The following is a 19,646-nucleotide window of genomic DNA, read 5'->3' on the forward strand; positions in this document are numbered from 1 at the left end:
AGTCATTGGCCTTATCTACGGTGGGGCAACGCGGCGAGCTCTTCCCTTCTTCCAGTCATTTGCAAGTGTAAGTGACTCACTGTTGATTTTCAGGGGGTCCAAGTTCCGAGTTTGAGGTTTGAATCGATTCGACGCCTTTTAGAATTTAATTTAAAGCCAAGCCATCGGCTACTGGTCAAGTAAACTGATGATAGCAGCTCGAATCTGGATTGATACCTGGTTTTGCGGACAGCTGTCTTTCCGGCTTCATGTCCTTGCTTGGCCGTTGGCTTTCATCGGTAGTCACGCGAGACCTGCTGTTTTTGCGGAAGCACCAGACAGGTACTAAGGCGAAAAAAAGCAATCAATCGATTATAAGGTACAATCCATAATGTAGACAGGTGCTGGGTTACAAGAAGAATAAATAGGACGGGCTGTCAAATTTCCAAATGCGACAAAGTAATCAAAAGTGTTGAACCCAAACATTATCAAACAATTTTCAGCTCGCAAAACTTTGATTCTCGTGAGCCCCCAGTATCACCGGGGTAAACCACTCCTGAGCAACCAACCAACTCAAAGGCCAGCTTGAGCGACCCCTCATGCCGTCTTCTTCCATTGTGCCATGACACCAATCAAACTGCTCACGGTACCGGCGATACCGACAATGCCATCGTCAAATGGAATCCAGCCCAAGGCCGATGTCGGAATAGTCAGATCGCACAGGTCAGAGATGAGCTGGGTGCGGGCACCCGCCCTCTCACTGTAGTGGTCACGATGGTTAGCTGCTGAACTGACACACAACGGGTAGGGTTCCTATAAAATCCAAATCAAGAAATACTAACATTGCAATCCTCTTGGCCTCAACGACACCCTCACCCTCCTTGCGGTCGACCCTGGCCTCGCGCTCCTTCAGCCTCCACAGGGCGTACAGCTGGCCGACAACGCTAAAGGTCAAGCCAAAGGCCCAGAATCTAAAGGCCTCCCTGCTGAGCCTGGCGGCGTTCTTGGAGGGCCTGATGCCGGCGGCGTCGAGCACGGTGGCCGCGTCAAAGGTCAGGTAGCCGGCGTAGCCGAGCTGGCGGCCGACGGTGGTGTAGCGCACGATAGGGTCGGCAGTCTTGGCGTCGGCGGCGACGGCGGCGGCACGCAGGTGCTCGACATTCTTGCCGACGCGCATAAACTTGCGCACGAGACCAAACTGCTTCTTGATTGCGGCCCAGGGTGCGATCTCGCCGGGTGTGCCGTTGGTGCGGAACAAGTACCAGGCGTAGAAGCGGGCAAAGTACTGAATCACGCGCAGCACCTTGTCGCGACCCACGGTCGTGGCGACGAACTTAAGGTAGTGCGACACCGTAGGGTGGTATACGAGGGCGTCGGCGACCATTGGGGGCTATTTGGGCTGTGGTGTTTTTGGTGTGTGGCTTTTTTTTTCTTCTTCTTTGGTTTTCTGAGTATGGTGAGCTCGGTAGTTGTGGACGGCCTGCTTTCTGCGATGCGATCGTTCTCGATTGGCGAGGGTGCAGTAAATCTACAAGATCAAAGTTATAAATTGGCGTCACGAGCCAAGTATTCAATTGAAGATAATTAAAGGCTATTGCTGGCACGAGGAGACATCAAGGTATGTATGTAGGTGCAGAACCTTAGTCGGCAGAAGAGACGGTTGCGCAATGGTTCGTTTGGAACATCGACAAGCCGCCAAGACCTGGAGGTTCTTGGACTACAGTACCTACACGCCGCGGTGCCGTCGCACATGCCGAGGTTCAGGTTCAGGACAGGCAATTCAGGCGCATGTCAATCATCTGTGCACGTGTGGGGTCGCGTACTAGCAAAGTGCCTGCCCACACACAGTATGTCCGTTGCAAGGGACGAAGGCTCGGCAAAAGGGATCGAGGTTCGCGGCATTGAAGGGAGACTTGCGTGTTTAATTACGCGACTTTGTTGATCTTGATCAGTCTGAAGGGATGCTTGTTCGGACCACTACTATGTTTGTATGTTACACATCTTTAATTTCCAGCTCGAGGAAGTCCATGGTTTGAGATGATGCAACGCAATTGAACATACGAACAAACGTTTTATGTACCGACCTACCTTACCTACTTACCTAGGTATGTATCCGTATTCTGTACCTCAGTTATGGCAACCCCTACTCCCTAAATCTTAATTCCATCGGACTTTCGAATTACCGCAAACGTACTAAAAAAAAACTCCCTGAGTCTAGAAGGTAGCCAAGGCCAATGCCTTCAGACACAAAGAGGATTGTTAGTCACAGGCATCTACAATATCCCAGGCCAGACTCAGTAATCTTCAAGCTGCATTATTCGGGGTTGTCACCGATTATGAACTGGTCCGTATGCCCGGTGGAGCTAACTCCTTTTTGTACGTCATCCCGGCTTTGCCCGGGAAGGTGGGGTTGTTTGAATGACATGGCCGAAACTTCTTCCTGTTGTCACTCTACGGCAGAGAGGAATGGATCTGTTTTGTGGCAGTTGAACTAACGAAAATTTTGATTCAAAATCTCAATAAACTGCTGTTGCGGACTTTATGATACGGGTATATTCTGTAGTGTATAGCAATAAGTGCATTGCCGGGCACGCCGCACTGTCGGTCGGATCAGGGCGGCACTAAAGCCTCGAATAACCGTCATAGCTAAGTAATCCAGCTGGAACTAAACAACCCGCACGCCGGCCGTTGCATCAGAAACGGCGGGGCGCGGGGGCCCGACACGCGGGGTGGAACGGGAGTTGACTTTTGTCTCGTGCTGCATTTGACATAATTATCGTCATGTAAATTTAGCACCGGGAGCTCGGGCGGGCGGTTGAAGATTTAGTTACATAAGAATGAGGTCTCGTGGTTCCCGGTTCTTTTCCTTTCGAACATCTTTTCGTCCGATTCTTTCCTTTCCTCCCTCTTCTCAATTGATCTTGTATCTTCTTTATACTTTCCTATTCACTTACCTGCCCGCCTGTCTACTTCGTACCTACCTACCTTATATACTTACCCAGCTACACATCTACTTACTTACCTACCCACTCCCTACCTCACTCTTCGGAAGCATTGGCTCTATCTAGACCTTACTACGTGGTAGTCTATGAATAGATTCTAGGCATCCTCCTAAACCTGCCTAGCCATCAGACTTAGTTCCCAATTCGTTTTGCCCTCGTGACCCAGGACATCCCATAGCTCCATTAAGCTTCTCCATACGAACCAAGTCGTCTCGACAACCTCGTCCCCACCGTTCCTTGACCAGCTCGCCCCTCCCTACCACCTTACCCCAAGTATACAGGTGCCTTATACCCCGGAAAGTGTTCAGCTTGTGCTACCTATCTTACTTTTCGCCACACACACCAAACAACCGCGTTTCCTCTGGCTTAAGCTGCCAGTCCGATTCTGAAATAAAAATAAAAATGGCGGACTCAAACAATGGCCCGGAGACGGAAAAGGTCAACACCAACATCGTTACCTTGACGCGCTTCCTGACTGAGGAGCAAGCAAAACACAAGGAGGCCACCGGAGACTTCACGTACGTAACGTCCTACATAATGTCTACCCCCCAACCTGTCAAGTATGCAGCAAGTACATACTAACTCGCTGCATTTACTCCCACCAATAAAGATTACTGTGCCACGCCCTCCAGTTCTCCTTCAAGGCCATCGCCTACTACATCCGTCGCGCCACCCTAGTCAACCTGACCGGCCTGGCCGGCTCGTCCAACACGACCGGCGATGACCAAAAGAAGCTAGACGTGATCGGCAACGATCTCTTCATCGAGGCCATGCGCAGCTCGGGCAAGTGCGCCCTGCTCGTGTCGGAGGAGGAGGAGGAGGTCATCTTCTTCACCAATGGCAACGGCGGGGCCCGTTACGCCGTGGCCTGCGACCCCATTGACGGCTCGTCCAACCTCGATGCCGGAGTGTCGGTCGGCACCATCTTTGGCATCCACAAGCTGGCCGAAGGTTCCACCGGCTCCAAGGAGGACATCCTCAAGCCCGGTTCCGAGCTGCTGGCCGCGGGTTTCACCATGTATGGCGCCTCGGCCCAGCTCGTCTTGACCATGAAGAACGGCAACGTCAACGGCTTCACCCTCGACAACGCCTTTGGCGAGTTCATCCTGACCCACCCGGACATGCGCATGCCAAAGTCCCGCGCCATCTACTCGGTCAATGAGGGTAACTCGCTCTACTGGGAGGACCACGTCAAGGAGTACTTCAACTCGCTCAAGCACCCCCAGGACAAGAGCGGCAAGCCCTACAGCGCCAGGTACATCGGAAGCATGGTGGCGGACGCCTACCGTACCCTGCTCTACGGCGGCATCTTTGCCTACCCGGCCGACAAGAAGAGCCCCAAGGGCAAGCTTCGTATCCTGTACGAGTGCGCGCCCATGGCCATGGTTTTTGAAAATGGTAAGTTCTGTTTTTGGACAAACCAGCATCCTCCCCCATACCTTTTGAAACTATCGTACAGTTTCGTAGAGCTCTCAGAATGCTAACTTTGTTTAAAAAAAAAACAGCCGGCGGCCAAGCTGTAGACAGCAACATGAAGCGCATGCTCGACGTTGTGCCAGAGCACATTCATGACAGGTCAGGTATATTTATGGGCAGCTGGGATGAGGTTGAAAAAGTAAAGTCCTACCACAAATAAGCTAGTCGCAATCTCGCCTTGATGTGTAAGGGCGAAGGGCACCGCGAGACCCCAAATTGGATATACTTGCGTCTTTGAAATAACCCGTTATGTCGTTAATGACCATGTTAATATATTGCTCTGATGGAGACTCACTAAGGGGCAAACTCCATAACGATGCTACTGAATGCACTGCTTCCTTCGTGAATCTATTTACCGGTGTGAGCTTTGTGAACTTTGTTTTTCTTTCAGGCACACTGCCAGAGAGCCATAGACAGTCAAAGAAAAGGGGGTTCACGACCTTGATCGTGCCAAGTCCCCTCGACGCAACTTCTTTCACAAGAAACTCGGGTGAGATACTCGTACACAACACAAACCGTCCTATTAACGGGTTTCACCCTTGCACCGTTCTGTAAAGGACTGGTCCAGGCCAGAAAAGCACACTTCAGTGCGACCTCAAGTTAGCCGCCCGTATCATGAGTGAGGACTTTATTTTTTTACCATGAATAAGATAATTTGACCTCGCGTTCTTCGAGTTTGCCCATTTCAAGGCAACAAAGAGTAAAACAGAGGCAACCAGTTGCCCAGCGTGGTCCTAGGGCTCCAAACATTAGTCCGCGTCCTCATTGGGTTGATAAATGTGACGGCTCCTGCTGGCATCCTTCCGCATGGCCTGGCCTGAGCCTGTAAACCCAACTATAATCACAAGAGGTATGCGTTAGCGATAATGCAACATCACAACATGGGTGGCATCTAGCTATTTCTGGTGATTATTTTCTTATCTTACCTCGCCCATGAACACCCTCTGGCGTTCGGAACATGCTATCCTTCTTCTGAGACTTGCCAAACTTGGACTTGGCGTTAAAGTCCTGCCACTTGTTCTTGCCAGCCTCGAGCTCCTTGGTAGCCTTGATCTTCTTGAACTTCTTGACCGGTTTGGCGTCGGCGGCGCCCTCGCCACCATCCTGAGGCTTCTGCGGGTACAAGCTAGGCGAGGCAGACAGCACGACGCCGCTGCTGTTCCTCATTGCCGCTGCGCTCGGCGGCGGAGGAGGGGGTGGCTGTGAGGCATCGCCACCAAATGGCTCCGAGGGTGGAAGTGGCGACCCCGACGGCGGCGGCGGAGTAGCAGCAGCACCACCTGCATTCACCGGCGTCCCGTCAGCCTTCCTCTTTTGTGCAGGCGCGGTGACGGGCTTGATGTCCCGCGATCGTAGCGTCTCGACCGTGCCGTAGCTCTTAAACTTGACCGTGTACATCCTCGCCGACGACGACCCCGTGACCGACGTGATGCGCGCCGGGTAGAAGCCCTTGTCGCCGCTCAGCCACTTGGCCAGCACATTGTCGTTGACCTGGTACGTGATATCGGGCTGGAACTCCTCCGCGGCGGGCGGCGGTGGGGGCGCCGCGGGTTCGGGCGCCGCAGCCTTTTTGAAGGCCGGGTGGTCCTCCTTTCTCCATTTCTCGGGCTGCGGAGGTGGGCTGGCAGCTTTGGGCGGGGGAGGTGGTGCCTGTTGTTGTTGTTGCGTCTTCTTTGGTCTGAGCTCGGCGATGGACTCTTCAATCATGGATATGGCGCTTTCTAATTCATCCTTCAGCGCTTGCAGTTCCACACTATCGGGGTCGTCCTTGAGGGAAGAAAGTACTATTTCAAGCTGGCAAGTAGGCGCCAGAGCGTTAGCGGCTTGAACTTGTTTTTTTTTTTTTTTTTGTTTTGTTTCATCAAATGGATGATTTGGGCGCGCCGGTATCATCTTACCTGCTCGACATATTGAGCCTTGTCCTCCTCGAACTGTGCGATACTCATGTTGGCGCGTTTCTGTGACGACTGATTATTTCGGTTGATCTTGGGGTTTTTTTTTTTTTTTTGTAAAGTCAACAATTTGCCGTTTCTTGTGATGGGTTAGACCAGATGCAAAAACCGTAGGTATTCAGTCTGGGATGATGCTGCCTTGTGGTTTAAGGTGGGAAGCTTGCCGATTAGCTGCAGGTCTCCCCAGCGCCATTCTGGATCTACGTCAATGCCCATTGCCTTATGTAAGCAACCCGATCATCGGAGCCTTCCTACATCCTCCACAACTTCGGCCAGATTATGGCATAATAACAACTCCATGGTCCTACACTCCTACTCGAAAAAGTCCCCGATAATAAGAACCAAACCTAAACATGGATTAGGTTTCTAATATACAAGTTCCTGGCAGGTACATTCAAATAGGTCCTGATCTGGGTCAGCTCCTTTGGTGAAGCAGAAAAGGTGAAGCCAGCACCCCAAAATCTCCCAAAGTCTTCCAGAGGGACAACAAGTTGAGTTCGCGCCCTTATGCCACCAAGAAAACCCGCTACCTCTTCAGCCCAGGCTATCAAGTTGAACCGCCAGAATGGCAGTATCAAATTGCAAACTCCAACCAAGTCCAAATCTTGCCAGCCAAAGATTGTCCACTGAGGCCAAGTTAAACCTTAACCAGTCTTGTTTCCCAAAGCAAAGCTTCGAGACCAAAGACGGCCTGAATTCTGACGCCAGCAAATACAACCAGCATGATTAGAAATTAGGCACGGTTGAAGCAAAGACATTAAAAGATCATAGTATCGCCCCCGTACCAGTGTCAGGCTTCATAACCTGGTCCAACTTTCACCAATTAAACCGTCAAACGAAGCGCCGCAAAAGTACGGACCAACTGTACACATACACCACATTAAGCACCCTGGAAGCTCTCACTCAAGACCTCTCGGTAGAACAAACATGGTCTCCCTGCAGTCAGTACCCTAGTCCTGGCTGGCACTGAGATCCATATTCTTCTCCCACAGGTTCCTCAGTAGCGCCGCAGTGGATTCGCCATCAGAACCACCGAGGCTGGCACCAGCTCGTTGTCCCGCGTTCATTCCATATCGCGACTCTCCATCTTCCGTATCAATTTCTGACGAGTTTCGGTTGGCTCGAACGGCCGAGAAAGCTCGTTTCGGACCGTTTGGTCGTTGTTGCTGTCTAAGGTTGTTAAGCGCAGCCGAGGATGCAGACTGTATAGGGACGTCCGATTCCTTAAAGCTCTGGCTCAGTCGAGACGCAGCTCCGCTGATATAGTCAGACGCATTCCGAGTGTGATTTGTTTTTGACTGTCCGTTTGCATGTGGTATACGACGGCTGTTATTTGCACCGGATAGTAATGACAACCGGGTGATGCTGCGGGCGACGGGGTTTTGATATCGTCGCACAACCAGATATTCCATGCCGGTTCGTTCCAGCAACTTCCCGACACGAGGGTCACGCGCGTCGTAGCCTGCACCTCCTACCAGTGGTCCCGTCACAACGCTTCCAGGATGATGGATATGGCCAGGTTCTAGTGTGGAGCTAGCCCGTTGAAGGTTGAGTTTCTGTTGTGTCCGACTCTTCTCTGCCGGGGGAACCGTAAATCCTATCGATGAGTTGGTGGTTGATTGCACGCGAGTTCTTGAGGATGAAGCCGATGCTCTGTTGGATACATTGGTCACACCCCCCGCCTCATCATCAGACGTCAATGACAACCCTTCCTCACTCGGCCGGGACCCGTTTGATTTTCCGAGTGATGTTTCACGGCGCAGCTCACTCATTGCGCCAGTGGACCGCGAGCGACTGGGGGCTGAGCTGTCTTCATCCTGATGCCTTGAGACGCGCGAGTCCGGTGCAAACAATGTCCCTTGGGAACTAGGGTGGCCTGACGAGCCGGTCGTTACGAAGCGAGAGGTCATGTCAACGCCACCACTGCTACTTCCGCCTAACATCATACGCCTTTGCGCGGCTGCTGCAAGCTCAGCTTCTGCAGAGAGATTCGAGGCGGAGGAATCTGGACGGGGCAACGATTCGGATCTGAGCTGTCGCTGTCGATTTTGCGAAGAAACAGAGGCTGTCTGAGCTGTCGCTGTATCTGTCGACATTTTGGGTTCGGCTTGGTTTGAGGATAGGGTATGCAGTAGCTTTGAAGTCGGGAAATGATAATGTTGCGAGGATGCAGACGCCACCCGCGGGTGCGTAGGCAGGTTTGGGTGACGCGGGCTTTGCTGCCCTGGTACAGAAGCCTCCTGCTTATCGGGGCCGTCTAGCCTGGACGCGGCGGAGGCCTGGGCCACGCTGGCGACCGATCCACGACGTGATATGTAGGGGGATGCCGAGGAGCTCGCATCAACCCACTCGTCGCCGTCGTCGTCTTCGTCGTCCTGGCCGTCAGTTCCAAGATCAAAGTGAACCTGATTTTTATTGACCTGCTTCTTTATCACATTCCCCGGATTGGAGTGAGAGCGCTTGAGGGCAGCGGCGCTGTGTTTGCTGCCGCGCTTTACCACCACGTCCGTATGTGAGCGGTTGCGCTTAAGGCTTGAAGTAGATTGATTTTTCCTCAGGCTCGTGCCGGAACTGTTGCTCGATAGTCGCAGGTCGGAGGAGCTGCGTCGCTGAGAGTTGGAGTTGGAAGCGTTTGCTGTTGTGGGCGGGAAGGCCGGTCGATCCAGGTCGTAATCCGCGGGGGATGATTGACGTCTGCTAGGCTTCGCGTTGGAGGGGCCAATGGCATGATGATTTTGATTCTTATGAAGTGCCTTGGATGAGGGGACACGGCCGTGCAGCCTTCCAGTGCCACCTCCAACGACGTGCTTCTGATGAGACTTTACGCGGGTGGCTGGGGCGTAATGCTGCTGCTGCTGCTGGGGGGCATGTTGTCCTCCTGCATGGTCGCTGAATTGGGAGTCGCTGGTGTCGCGATGGTTCAGCGCGGGTCGTTTTGATTGGCTGGACGAGGCGGCGTCGCTATTGTCACGGTCTCTGTTGTCCTTGGCCATTGGTTGATTGGTATACTTGAGGATCTGGGGGGGTTGCTTTAATTTGGAGGTGGCTGTCGGCTGCTTCTGGCGCAGCTGCTCCTGTTACTTTGTTTTTCTCTCTCTTTCTTGTGGCGCCCTCATGCACGACTTTCCATGCTATAATATTTCCCCCCCTCCGTACGCCCTCGTTAGGCTTTTGGGTAGTGCTGTCAGCAGGCCCAAGGGCTGAAAAGTTGGAGTGTGTGATTTGCCCGCAGTCGGACGAGACGCACAGTTGGGGTAATGTTGAAGGGAAAGTAGTGGTGGGCTGCAGTGACGAGAAAATCGATACAGGATCGGGTTATAGGGCAAGCACTTGCGGTCTGGAGTGGTAATGAATGAATACCTGTCGGTTGGAATCAATCGCAAATTTGAAATGCAGATTGATGAAATGGTCGGGGATTGGAGGTACAATAGGATTGTCAAAAGTAGAAGTGGAATAAAAATCCAATTTATTCATGAGCTGTTGTCTATTGATTTCTAGGGAAGGATTGCCCAGATCAAGTCGGCAGTCAAAGTCAATCAATCAATGGCTTGTGCTTTCGGGTTGATTGCGTGCATGGCGGTTTTCGCCGGGGCTAAAGGGAGCTAGAGTCAAGTCCAGCCAAACTGGAGCTACAGTAGGTGATGTGTGGGACCCTCGACGGGGTGTGGGGGAGGCTTGTCGTCAGAATTTGTCGGTGCGATGAACGTGCTCTCAATGTTTGGCTACATTAATTAGTCTTTGCATCAGCAAGATGCATGCTGAGATGCATGATACGCCAATGATGACGCTTATTTTACCAATTTGAAAGCCCTCTTTGAATGGGCGCTGCAGCAGAACCTCACAACCAAAGCAGGCCTTCGGCGACCTTCAATTTTCGGCCTGATAACTCCTTTCTCCATTTTCCCAAAGAATGTCTCGCTTGTTGGCGGTGACGGACCACTGCCACGGGGCCCCTAGATTGATGCTAGCCCCCCCCCCCCCCCAGATTTGTGGCTGGCTAATACCTAATTTCCTCACAACCATGGAATCAGTAACAGCGAAGTGAAGCGACCGACCGACCGCCTTGTCTGGGTGAGAATCCCAATGTCATTAGCAATCATTAGCAATGGGTTGGTTGCTTTCGCTTTAATTGGAAGGACAAGAAAAATGATTTCACCCATCTTTTGGGGCCATTTGTACCGCATTGTCGGATTCCTTGACGCAAAAATCCCCGGTATTGTTCGTTGAAGCCCCATACCCGACCCAATTGATTCCCATCTTCTCCAATTAGGCTTGGCTATGGCACGCGACGGCTTCAAAGGCGCCAACCAACCTCGAGTCTTGAACTTAATCCGAACATTGGCACAAATTAACCGATCCGGTTCAGGTTCGCGGGCCGCATATGATTTCCCCAATAGGCAATTAAGGTGCCCGAACCACCTTGGGTAAGTATTGTGCGGGGCTCCGCATCCGCTGCGTCGGCGTCCACATCACGGCGGGGATACTCGTATTATGTTATGATGTCTTTATTACCAGAAAGCCTATATCAATGCAGACAAGCTGGCATCAGCCCGGTAGGCAGTTGAAGTCATGAAGATCATACTGTAAAACTATTTGGTAATTGCTCAGCTTTGAGATATGAGCCAGTGGACATATACAAACCTCTCACAAAAATATCGATTGACCCTATAATCCCTCATAACCGTCCAATATACGTCAAATCAACATGGCAGATCAACATAGGCTTCCCGTCGTGCAGGAAAAGCTTCGCGTCTTTGTCATCTCGGACATTTCGAACGAACCCGACGATGCAGAATCGCTCGTTCGTTTCCTGCTCTATGGCAACGAGTTTGACACCCAGGGCATCGTAGCGTGCACGTCCTGCTGGATGAGGGATAAAGTTCACCCAGAGGACATGATCAGGATAGTCGAGGCCTATGGCGCCGTGGTTGAGAATCTGAACAGCCACGTTCACCCGGAAAATCAGTATCCCTCAGCCGGGACGCTGCTTAGCCTGATCAAATCTGGACCGGCTTGTTATGGCAAAGAGGCGCTTGCCGATGGCGTGGACCTGAGCGAGGGTGCCGCACTGCTCATCGAGAAGCTCGACGCCTCAGATCGGCCTCTGTGGGTTCTCTGCTGGGGAGGGATCAATACATTGGCACAAGCGCTGCACCATGTGCGACGCACGAGGAGCGAGGAGGATGCGAGGCAGCTGCGCTCAAAACTCCGTGTATACACCATCAGCGACCAGGACGACACGGGCCTCTGGATCCGGGTCACCTTTCCCGACATCTTCTACATTTGCTCAGTTCACGGCTGGAAAGAGTATGGGCTGGCTACATGGGTGGGCATCTCAGGCGACATGCTCATGAAGCACATGGACAACGGAGGCCCGGACGTGACAAAGGTCTCCAAGGAGTGGTTGAAAGATAACATCCAATCCGTTGGGCCTCTCGGAAAGGTGTATCCTACACCATCGTTCATCATGGAGGGTGACACGCCAACGTTCTTATACCTAATACAGAACGGATTAGGGTCTCCAGAGAACCCTCACTGGGGCAGCTGGGGAGGAAGGTATATCCTTGGCGACGTTGGCGGTGCGGCCAAGCACTACATGGACGCTCGCGATACCGTCATCGGCAAGAATGGATTAACATTTGTAACGAACCAGGCCACGGTCTGGCGCTGGAGAGATGCTTATCAGAACGACTTTGCGGCGAGAATGCAGTGGACTTTGAACAAGGATCGCAAGCAGGCCAATCACGCTCCCGTGATCTCTGTCAACGGCCGCACTCCTGGACCGCAGCCATTGTTCATCGACGTCGAGGCTGGCGACGAGCTAAGTTTGGATGCTTCGGGAACATACGACCCAGACGGGGATGAGCTTTTCTTCCGGTGGTTTCAGTACAAGGAACCTACGGCCGCGCAGCTAGAAATACACTGGCCGGTGGTGCCAGAGGTTACCTTTGAGCCGAGTCACAAAAGTGCATCTGTCAAGGTCAAGATGCCACCGCCTGAGATCTGCGCCGTCAATGTCCTCACTGGGCATGCCCTAGATAAGGGCCAAGTGCTACATTTGGTGTTGGAAGTAACTGATTCTGGGACTCCTTGCATGACGGCTTACAAGAGGGTTGTGGTGCAGATAACGAACAAGGGGCTGAAGGGCGGGAATAACAAGGTCTATGATACCATAACCGAGGCAATGGGTCACTCTACAGGCTAGGCCAACTCTAATAGTTGAACAGCTTTTGGAGGGATTGATTGTGAATATATTCCAAGTGAACTCCGCAAAGAGTTGTCGAATGAGGTGCCTGCTGCCTGGTTATTCTACTGAGCTCCATCGAAGGTGAGCCAAAGTACTATGGATACATACCACGTCAATGAGCTTGTTAAGCGGGTATCTACCACTTGAGGGCGAGGGCGAGCTATGGTCCACCATCTTCGGGGTCAACTGCGGGCTCCCCCAGACGGCAGGCATCTGCAGCTGCATTACCCCAATGTTTGCCTCCGATTTTCTACTACGTCGTAATGCGGAGAGTTTGGCTAACTAATGACCAATTCTTGATCAACTTTCCAAAAGGGGCATTGTTGACCGGAGTACTCATGAGATGAAGTTTGTCAATTGGCTTTATTTCTGTGACTTACATATATTGGGCGTCAGTGCTCTCTAGTCGTGTGTTTATGATATGCAACGCCCTCAAGCCCCCTTCCTGGGTTATGGGAGCAGAGCCATGACAAGCAGGAAGATGTCAGCTACGCGTGAAGTCGAAAATGATGAGGCGCAACGGCAGCAAAAAGATGTCGAAAGCCATGGACAGGCACCCGTCAGCGTTCTCCCCGATGACAAGGTCACGCTGCAGGACTTTTGGGACAACAGAAGAGTCTTGAGCTTCTGTGGGTTATTTCGAATATTCTCCAGAGACCGCGTACAACAAATATCCGTATTCTAACAAAAGGTCTTCACCCGCCCAAGAGGACTACTAATCTTCATGCTACCCGTCAACTTTGGCAATAAGCGAACGTTATCGGCAACGTGCTGGCATTGTATGCTTTCCTCAAACACTTCGGACACACGGTCAACGGCATGTGTATGATCTCTGCGAGCGACCAGCAGATCCTCAATGCCGCCTCCACCATAGGCATCTTCACCTCCGCCTTTGCTACGGGCATCCTGTCCGACGCCTTTGGCCGCAAGAGGGTGTTAGCGATGGCGACCCTGATCTGCACCGCCGGCATCTTGACGCAGTACTTTGCCGAGACCATCCCGATCCTCTTCGGCGGCAAAGTCGTGGGAACTTTTGGGTTCGGGCTGGGCCACTCTTTAGGCCCCGTCTACATGGCCGAGCTGGCCCCCGTCAGGCTCCGCGGCGTGTGCCTGGCTCTCGTCAATACCATGATCGTCATCGGCCAGTGGCTGAGCTCGGTCGCAGTGTACGCGGCATCGGCGACCTACGCAGACGAAGCGCTGCAGATGATCCCCGTCATCCTGCTCGTCGGTTCACTGACCGTCCTGCCCGAGTCGCCGTCGTGGCCTATTCTTCACGACAGACCGGGGGAGGCCGCTGCGGCGTTTCACAAGTTCAACGGGTCCTATAGGTTGGATGTTGATAATGTCATGGCCTAATGACCTCGGCAGTGATCAAGGAGAAGGAGCTCGAGTGTTCGGGGACGGGTGGATGGGTTCAGTGCTTCAGGGGCCCTAACGGCAGGCGGACCTTGATCATTTGCATGGTCTACATTTGCGCAGCAGTTGATCGGGGTCAACCTCATCGCTGATTATCTGGCCTACTACTTTAAGCTTGCCGGAGTGGATAATGCGCTGGGAATTGCTCAGGCTGCGTATGCGATTCAGTTGGTCGCAACATGCGCACTTGGCCGCTGATAGACCGGCTGGGACGTCGGCCGTGAGTAGCCCCTTGACGGCATTCTTGTCTCTTTTATTTCTTTTTTCTGGATGATGACGTTCTCTCAATTACCAATACTGTTATTAACGAAATTTCAGAGGCTCGTGGTCGGAAGCATGTTTGTCATGGCTGCAGGGCTACCGCCCATCGGCAGCTATCAGCACCATCAACAACGCGCCATCCCTCAAGGCCACGGTTGCATTTATGGCAGTTTGGGACTTCTTTGTGAGTCCTATGCACGTTAAAATCTCAATATACACAACTTATAATGTAGGGTCCGACATCGAACCCCTTTGACAGTACCAACCAACCCTCGGCGCGGTAGCCTACGCGATCCACGGCGAGACACCGTCTCCCTCGCACCGGCAAAAGACATACTCCATCAACATCATGAGCGCCACAGCCGTCTCGTGCGCCATACTGCAGGTGATGCTGTACCTGATCAACCCGGACCAGGCGAACCTGGGTGGCAAGATCTGCTTCGCCTTCTTTGCGCCCTCGGTGCCCATTTGCCTGTACCTGTACTTTTGCCTGCCCGAGATGAAGGGGCCGCACCTATGTCGAGCTGGAAGAGTTTTTTCGGAACAAGGTCCCCCGCTCGGGCCTTTTGTTCGTACGTCTGCCACAGCGCAATGGAGCTTTCCGGCGCGGTCAGGGATGCCAAGAGGTCCGAGATCGAGGCAAGAGAGTTTGAGCAGAAAGGGGGAGGGCATCTCTGGTGTGTTTGTGCATTTTCTTTAATTTGTTTATATGATTCTCTACGCCTGCATAGCGGTGAAGAGTGCAATTTACTGCGGCTTGGAGTTTTTGATGGTGGTATTAGTCACTATGCATGCATGGCGCTGGAGAGTGAGTGCAATATACTATTGCTTGGAGTTTTTGATGGTGGTAGTAGTCGCCAGTTACAACGTATATCCCTGCCCACACTGTTGTTATTATCTAGATAGCGTACAAACAAAAAGTCACTGCAACTTTGAGACTCGTCAATACCAAAGAAGGCCTGGATTGTGGCGAACAGCAAGACTGGAACAAGCCACTCGTCGGTGTTTTCCGTCACGTTATCTCGGCAACTTATTCTGAGTACAGTTTCGTCTCGGCACGTCCAGAACGTCTCTACCTATGACAAATTATTTCATGTCTTGCTATTGGTAGCCGTAATTTGCGGCCAAACAAAATACTCTTGTGAAGTCATGTGCCGACCGCACCTCCAGAGCCCAAGTGTGACCGTCTCAGCTTGACACGCTTTGCACGACTGTAATCACTCTTGTTGTCCCATCAACTTATACTAGATAGAATTAGAAAGAAGACAACCCCCAAGTAGATTCGTATGTACTTTGTCTTTGCCTTCATCATGATTTCAATCGTCATCTCTCAAGTACTACAAAGAGAAAGAAAGAAAACCCAAACTTCTATTATTCGGAGTCCACCGCCCGCCATCTGTCCTCCGATCCATTCTGTGTCACGCTGACTTGTGTAGAGACCACTTTGCGATACGTCGCCCTGTTTTCTTTTTTCGCAATCCGCAGAAAAACACGTTCGGGCACCACCTCGATAGCCGATCACAAACTCGTGGTTTGGGGCAGCACAATCATCGGCCCTCGCGATAATACAGGAGTTACCAAGGCGATTGTTGCTAAAATAGGTTTTTTTTCCTTCTCAGGAAATGGGAACAGGAAATATGATTATCCCAAAGATTTCACCTGGAGTAAGTGGAATTTTCTTTTTCTTTTCTTTCTTTCTTAGGTATTCCTAAAATTATATCGCAAGCTTTCACCGAATACTTTTTAGAGAGCCGCCTTGGCTGCCTCAGTGGGTGGGTTAATCTCATAGATTGAGGTCCCTATGCCCTAAACCAGACTTTATCAAGCATCATGGGTTTTTTGTTTCTTTCTCTTTCCTTTTCTTCCCCCGTTGAACAAAGCCCCGTTCATGTTTCGTGTACACATACATTTGTGCCTTGCTACACCCACGAGACTGGCCACCCAACCTTTGTACTCTGTTCCTTGTACCGACCTTACATCTTCTGCCTTTAGAAGAAGACACAATAGTACAGTGAAAACTGGTTTAAGCACAAAACCCGGTCAAACCCGATCATCTATGTTTTTTGCTTCCAAGCCGTCTTTGGGTAACTATCCAGTAAGGCCCAAACCTCACACCCCTCCATCTTCCCCCCTCCTTGCCAGTTCCAGAGGTTTGGTCACGCCCCCTTTCCTTTCCTTTCCTTTCCTTTCCTCTTCACCGAACTATCACTACTCTCTGATTAAGAAAGCGCCCGTTATGAACTGATCGGCGTGTGTACGGGCGCGCACTGCATGCTGCACGGCATCGCACTTTCGCCCGACTTAATGCGCATGCAGCCAGCGTCCCCGGGCGGTTGCTCCCCACATACATACACAGCAGAGGGGGGAAAGGACAGGGCCAGCCCTTTCTCTCTTCGCCCGAAAGGTATGTTGGCGTGTTGCGATTTGAGTGGACGGAATCTCGGTCAAGAAGTGCCGTGGTAAAGTTTTTTTTTTTTTTTTCCTTTTTCTTTTTTGCTTTCTATTTTTGTGATAGTCTGCGGCTCCGCTTGCTTGCCCATACAATCCGGGCGAGAATGACCGGTCAAAAGCTCATCCTTTTACCGCACCCCCCTCCACCCCTCCCCCCTTTATCAAGCCAGCACTCGAGGCTCGACCGGGTCAGGCTACATCACTGCAATTCGCGGTCGTTTCTGTGTCACCCGCCCTCATATGTCAGGCTGAAATCTGGCGGCCCAAATACAATAATAATAAAAACAAAACACACGAAAAAGGAGCCCAGCGTCTGTCAATTTTTCCCCAGCCATCAACACCACGGTCCAGTTTACTTCGTTTAGAACAATACAACCAATGCGTTTATTGGGTGATTTATTAGCACCAGCACCGCACATGCATGCAGCATGGACTTCCGCCTGAAACTGAATTCCTCTGTAAACTTGTGAATATATTTAATTTATTTAGCTTTTCGATGTTTCTTGTTATAAACTCATCAAGAAAAAACACTCGGTAAAGCAAGTTACAGCGCAGTAATGATTTCATATATAGTGGTCATATGAAAAGTTGATATAAATTGCAATTGTTACTGATTATGAAGGCAAACATTGTTTCTATTTTAAGGCTTTATATAATAATTTAAGCGTCGAAAAAGATTTAACTTATACGCTTAATATTACAATTTATTTATATTGTAGTTATCTACCTGCGCCTAGCTTTTACGGCACCTAGGGTGGAGTATGTATGTAATTTATCGTACATACAACACTTTGCAACGCCTCGAAATTGAACTGTTATTTTTTTTTACCAATGTATAAATAATCATCTAATTTCCTTGATTCAACTTTCCAACTGTATCATTTTATCAATCAGACGCTTCTGACTAACACTTATATTGCAAACCCCAACTTTCACTTTCTCCTCTTCTTATTATTACTTACCATTACTCGCTGATAAATCCTCAACTTTATCAAAATGCGTTTTTACGTTACCGCCGCGGTTATTTCTGCTCTTTGTTCGGCCGTTATCGCCACCCCTGGCCATGGAAACACCCTCGCCATCCTCGAAGCCCGCCAGCCCGTTTCCAAAACCGCCAAGTCATACGCTAAAGAGAGACCCTCCAGAGCCAAAGAGTGCAGTCAGGTCGGAGAGTACTGTTACAAATCTGAAGACTGCTGTGGCACATTGCTTTGTGGTGGTGATGGGTGTTTTGTATCCAAATATTCAGCATAAACGAACGTATGGGTTGAGAAATCGGGATTGATAAAACCGGCGCGGAGGTTTATTACCTTTGACTTGGTGTATCTGGCCATTGCCTGGATTCCTGTCAATTAATTAGCAAGCAAAGGTACTTACTTAGATTGACCTGGTCGGATTTAATCCTGTCTTTTCAACAATCGTAACGTTCATATTGCATACCGTGACGAAGACGTCGCCCTCCTCGACCAGAGCTAGCTACCAAGAAAACGGTTAGGTGTGGGGTGGAGGTAAAAGGAGGCTTCAAATGGTGGGGACTGCATGCAGCTCCGAGGCGTTGTTTCTCGCCCGCCCAGTATGGGGTGGTTCGCCTTAGCCGCCTTGCCTTGGCAGGCGACCAAATTTGTGCATCAGTGTGCACTATTTCTCGTTGCATATCGAGATCATCCAGTAAGGGAAGTGTCTTACTGATCCTTGCTAACAAAATAGGAATATCATGTAGACTACTCAACTCAACCCACTAACTGCGATCAAGACCACCGGCACGGGTTCTCGAATGCCCGTTACTAGAACTAGTCTCTTCGGCAAACATGTTCAACTCGAGTCCTTCGGAACTTATGTGAACATGCGAACATGAGAAACAAAAGGTCGAACGGATACGGGCGGCTCGGGAAAGGGGGAAGGAAACTGGCGGGCCAAAAGCTCACAGAACACTGGAGCGGGACCTTGGATCTCGTGGGAATGAGTAACAGGGTTTTCTTCCGTTTCGGTTTGTGTGAGTGAACACACACTCTTTCTCTCTCTGTGTTTCCCTGTTCCTCTCCCTCTCGCACTAACACGCCTTTACGGCCGCGATATGCCTTTGGGTATAGAGGGTACATGGATTTATTAAGGTTATTTGTATATACTTGATGTACCATGTTACTAAGCTTAAAACGTGTTAGCGTCCTCCGGCTTGTCCCACCACCTTTTATTGGTTTATTTGATTTAAGTGGGTCTTTTGTGCGCCGTCCAATTAAAAATGGTTTCGAAGGTTCAATGATTTTTTTGTATGGACAACCCTATTAATTATAAGTGTGGTTATTTCACAACAATAAAATGGTATAGTACAACGGGTGGGTATTTATACAATCTTAATTAAATAGTGATATATAGTTGTAAGCCATAAAAACAAAAATTACATTACGGTCGCAATAATAATTATTACGCCACCTTTGTACCACTTTTTGCACTATTTTAATTGGGATAAATGCATGTACAATAATTCTTTTACTGGAAAAATATATATCAGTTAATTAATTGCATTATGTATAAATTTTCGACTGTAATAAATGCGCCTGCGGGTTTGTCGCAATTAAAATAATATGAAAAATCGTGCAAAATGGTGTACAAGAACTACCGTTGTGACTGTGATAAAAAAAAAAAAAAAAAAAAAAAGGAAACCTGTCGGACAGGCGGGCTTGTGAAGGTATCAATGACTCCCGCCAACTTTACCAGAGGTCGAAAGTTTGGGGGTTGATTTTGAACCCCCCCGTGTAATATCCATATGCAGGCCGGCGTTGTTCTGTGCGACATACCTACAGGTATGGCGTGTCTATGCATTCGCCCGACTGGTTAGGAAGTGGCACGACGGGGGGGGGG

At 50.5% G+C, this 19,646-nt stretch overlaps 8 protein-coding genes across 8 annotated transcripts; 5 read left to right on the forward strand and 3 right to left on the reverse strand.

The window, feature by feature from the left end:
• Positions 1-80: 80 nt before the first annotated feature.
• Positions 81-1,783, reverse strand: PgNI_04505 (uncharacterized protein). The gene is made up of 2 exons (XM_031124550.1): positions 822-1,783; positions 81-739 (listed from the first exon to the last, which is right to left on the reverse strand). The coding sequence occupies exons 1-2, from the start codon at positions 1,361-1,363 to the stop codon at positions 577-579; spliced, it is 705 nt and encodes a 234-aa protein (XP_030983836.1). The 5' UTR covers positions 1,364-1,783; the 3' UTR covers positions 81-576.
• A 1,600-nt stretch (positions 1,784-3,383) lies between these two features.
• Positions 3,384-4,617, forward strand: PgNI_04506 (uncharacterized protein; the record flags this gene model as incomplete). Its single annotated transcript, XM_031124551.1, has 3 exons — positions 3,384-3,499; positions 3,592-4,379; positions 4,487-4,617. 3 exons carry the CDS (start codon positions 3,384-3,386, stop codon positions 4,615-4,617), a joined length of 1,035 nt encoding a protein of 344 aa, XP_030983833.1.
• Positions 4,618-5,206: 589 nt separating this feature from the next.
• Positions 5,207-6,403, reverse strand: PgNI_04507 (uncharacterized protein; the record flags this gene model as incomplete). Its single annotated transcript, XM_031124552.1, has 3 exons — positions 5,207-5,292; positions 5,384-6,251; positions 6,356-6,403. The coding sequence occupies 3 exons, from the start codon at positions 6,401-6,403 to the stop codon at positions 5,207-5,209; spliced, it is 1,002 nt and encodes a 333-aa protein (XP_030983834.1).
• A 956-nt stretch (positions 6,404-7,359) lies between these two features.
• Positions 7,360-9,402, reverse strand: PgNI_04508 (uncharacterized protein; the record flags this gene model as incomplete). Its single annotated transcript, XM_031124553.1, has 1 exon — positions 7,360-9,402. The coding sequence occupies one exon, from the start codon at positions 9,400-9,402 to the stop codon at positions 7,360-7,362; it is 2,043 nt and encodes a 680-aa protein (XP_030983831.1).
• A 1,712-nt stretch (positions 9,403-11,114) lies between these two features.
• On the forward strand, positions 11,115-12,614 carry PgNI_04509 (uncharacterized protein; the record flags this gene model as incomplete). The annotated part of the gene is made up of 1 exon (XM_031124554.1): positions 11,115-12,614. The coding sequence occupies one exon, from the start codon at positions 11,115-11,117 to the stop codon at positions 12,612-12,614; it is 1,500 nt and encodes a 499-aa protein (XP_030983832.1).
• A 523-nt stretch (positions 12,615-13,137) lies between these two features.
• Positions 13,138-14,015, forward strand: PgNI_04510 (uncharacterized protein; the record flags this gene model as incomplete). The annotated part of the gene is made up of 2 exons (XM_031124555.1): positions 13,138-13,285; positions 13,408-14,015. 2 exons carry the CDS (start codon positions 13,138-13,140, stop codon positions 14,013-14,015), a joined length of 756 nt encoding a protein of 251 aa, XP_030985082.1.
• A 239-nt stretch (positions 14,016-14,254) lies between these two features.
• On the forward strand, positions 14,255-15,036 carry PgNI_04511 (uncharacterized protein; the record flags this gene model as incomplete). The annotated part of the gene is made up of 3 exons (XM_031124556.1): positions 14,255-14,295; positions 14,394-14,520; positions 14,596-15,036. 3 exons carry the CDS (start codon positions 14,255-14,257, stop codon positions 15,034-15,036), a joined length of 609 nt encoding a protein of 202 aa, XP_030985081.1.
• A 2,631-nt stretch (positions 15,037-17,667) lies between these two features.
• On the forward strand, positions 17,668-18,224 carry PgNI_04512 (uncharacterized protein). Its single transcript, XM_031124557.1, has one exon. The coding sequence runs from the start codon at positions 17,784-17,786 to the stop codon at positions 18,039-18,041; it is 258 nt and encodes an 85-aa protein (XP_030985084.1). The 5' UTR covers positions 17,668-17,783; the 3' UTR covers positions 18,042-18,224.
• Positions 18,225-19,646: the final 1,422 nt, after the last annotated feature.

This window comes from Pyricularia grisea, assembly GCF_004355905.1.
Source record: "Pyricularia grisea strain NI907 chromosome Unknown Pyricularia_grisea_NI907_Scaffold_2, whole genome shotgun sequence".
In the NCBI taxonomy this organism is placed as follows: Eukaryota; Fungi; Ascomycota; class Sordariomycetes; order Magnaporthales; family Pyriculariaceae; genus Pyricularia; species Pyricularia grisea.